At 49.7% G+C, this 1,870-nt stretch overlaps 1 protein-coding gene across 1 annotated transcript; it reads left to right on the forward strand.

Annotated features, from left to right (window-relative positions):
- Positions 1 to 53: 53 nt before the first annotated feature.
- LOC102240255 (HEAT repeat-containing protein 1) lies at positions 54 to 1,862 on the forward strand. Its single transcript, XM_005853100.2, has 5 exons — positions 54 to 524; positions 641 to 775; positions 919 to 1,023; positions 1,109 to 1,277; positions 1,605 to 1,862. Exons 1-5 carry the CDS (start codon positions 396 to 398, stop codon positions 1,832 to 1,834), a joined length of 768 nt encoding a protein of 255 aa, XP_005853162.2. The 5' UTR covers positions 54 to 395; the 3' UTR covers positions 1,835 to 1,862.
- The last annotated feature ends 8 nt before the right edge of the window (positions 1,863 to 1,870 follow it).

The following is a 1,870-nucleotide window of genomic DNA, read 5'->3' on the forward strand; positions in this document are numbered from 1 at the left end:
ATGCGAATGATTTAACCAGCGCTTGAAATGTACAGAAGGGGACCTCTCCCTCTGAGGAGCCTGCTAAGTTTGCTAGCAAGGAGGAGCTCAGGTTCTCATGGCGCTGGGTTCCTGTCCTGAGAACATCGCGAGTCTGAGTGCTCGGACCACTCACCCAGGTCCCCAACTCCCGCTGGGAAAGAGACACCCGTCCATTTGCATCTGCAGACGGTCAGGGTTGGCTGGGAAGGGAACGCTCTGGCAAACGGGTACCGAGCCTTCCCAGCCACTAGCATCTGGGCTGTCTTCCCGAGTCATCGCTGCGACTCTGCAGACGTTCTCACTGAGCCACAGAGGCCTCGATCGCTGTCTTTCTGTTTCCGTAGGTGATTCATTTGGAGAAAATCACGAGTGAAATGGGTGCAGCCTCCCAGGCGAATGTCCGTCTCGCGTCTCTGAAAAAGACACTGGCCACCACTCTGTCCCCCCGCGTCCTGCTGCCGGCCATCAACAAAACCTACAAGCACACCCAGAAGGACTGGAGGGTGAGATCTGTCGGGGTTGGACTTTGGGGCGGGGAGGTGCGGTGCTGACAGGTTCCCCTTCATAATGAACTTGGAGTGTGAAGAACTGGCCCCTCTCTCTGCTGTGTTCCTGGTAGAACCACATGGGTCCGTTTATGAGCATCTTGCAAGAGCACATCGGGGTCATGAAGAAGGAAGAGCTCACCTCCCATCAGTCTCAGCTCACCACGTTTTTCCTGGAGGCCCTGGACTTCCGGGCACAGCACCCTGAGGTCAGCTTAGAGCCACTCCCCCCAATCCTGAACGCACCTGCTGAGCGCCAGACCAAAGCTAGCTGTGAGCTGTTCTACTGGCCAGAAGTATGTAAAGCTGGATGTCAGAACTCTGCCTAATAAAACAGCTCTTTTGTTTTCAGAATGATCTGGAAGAAGTTGGAAAAACAGAAAACCATATCATCGACTGCCTGGTAGCTATGGTTGTCAAACTTTCCGAAGTCACATTCAGACCTCTGTTTTTCAAGGTGAGCTTGCTTCCGCCCTGTCTGCTCTGTGCTCCTCTCAGTAACAAGATGTGTAGAATAAACTCCTACTTCTCTCTCTTTTTAGCTGTTTGATTGGGCCAAGACAGAGGACGCCCCAAAGGACAGACTGTTGACGTTTTACAACTTGGCGGATTGCATTGCCGCAAAACTGAAAGGGCTCTTTACTCTGTTCGCCGGCCACTTGGTGAAGCCTTTTGCTGACACCTTGAACCAGGTGAACATCTCCAAAACAGGTTGGTAGCTGACTCCAGCTCGTTGACACCTTGCTCTGTGTGCCTTGCACAAGCTCGGGAAGTACAGTAAGTCTAAAGGGTGGGTGTTTCATGCTGTAGTCGGTGGTCAGGCCCTGAAGTGTCTGCTAATGGGTCATGAGTTAACTGAAAGGAGGAATCACTTACCCAAGAGCCCACCCACGGTGCCACCCTCATCCTGAGCTTGCTTTCTAGATGGAGGAGGAAATGCCCTCTTGATTGTAGTTCTGTCAATAGTGATTTTGAATGTAAACGTTGGAGATTCAATTGTGACATTTTTTTTCATTTTTACTCTTCCCCCTCTTACAGATGAAGCGTTTTTTGACTCTGAAAATGACCCTGAAAAGTGCTGCTTGCTCTTACAGTTTATCTTGAGCTGTTTACATAAAATCTTCCTTTTTGACACCCAGCACTTTCTAAGTAAAGAGAGAGCAGAAGCCTTGATGATGCCTCTGGTGGACCAGGTAACCAAGTCAGACCATCTTTTAACTTCTCATTTTTTTGTGGATTTAACTTATCTTCATTGGTGGTTTTACTGAGCTCTGCTTTTGAATTTTTCACATGAAAGGCACAAT

This window comes from Myotis brandtii, unplaced genomic scaffold, assembly GCF_000412655.1.
Source record: "Myotis brandtii unplaced genomic scaffold, ASM41265v1 Scaffold50932, whole genome shotgun sequence".
Lineage (NCBI taxonomy): Eukaryota > Metazoa > Chordata > Mammalia > Chiroptera > Vespertilionidae > Myotis > Myotis brandtii.

Coding starts and splice junctions, on each gene's coding strand:
- LOC102240255 (XM_005853100.2), top strand. CDS start 396: ATGGGTGCAGCCTCCCAGGCGAATGTCCGTCTCGCGTCTCTGAAAAAG. Junction 525..640: donor ACACCCAGAAGGACTGGAGG/GTGAGATCTGTC, acceptor TGTTCCTGGTAG/AACCACATGGGTCCGTTTAT. Junction 1,278..1,604: donor GGTGAACATCTCCAAAACAG/GTTGGTAGCTGA, acceptor CCCCTCTTACAG/ATGAAGCGTTTTTTGACTCT.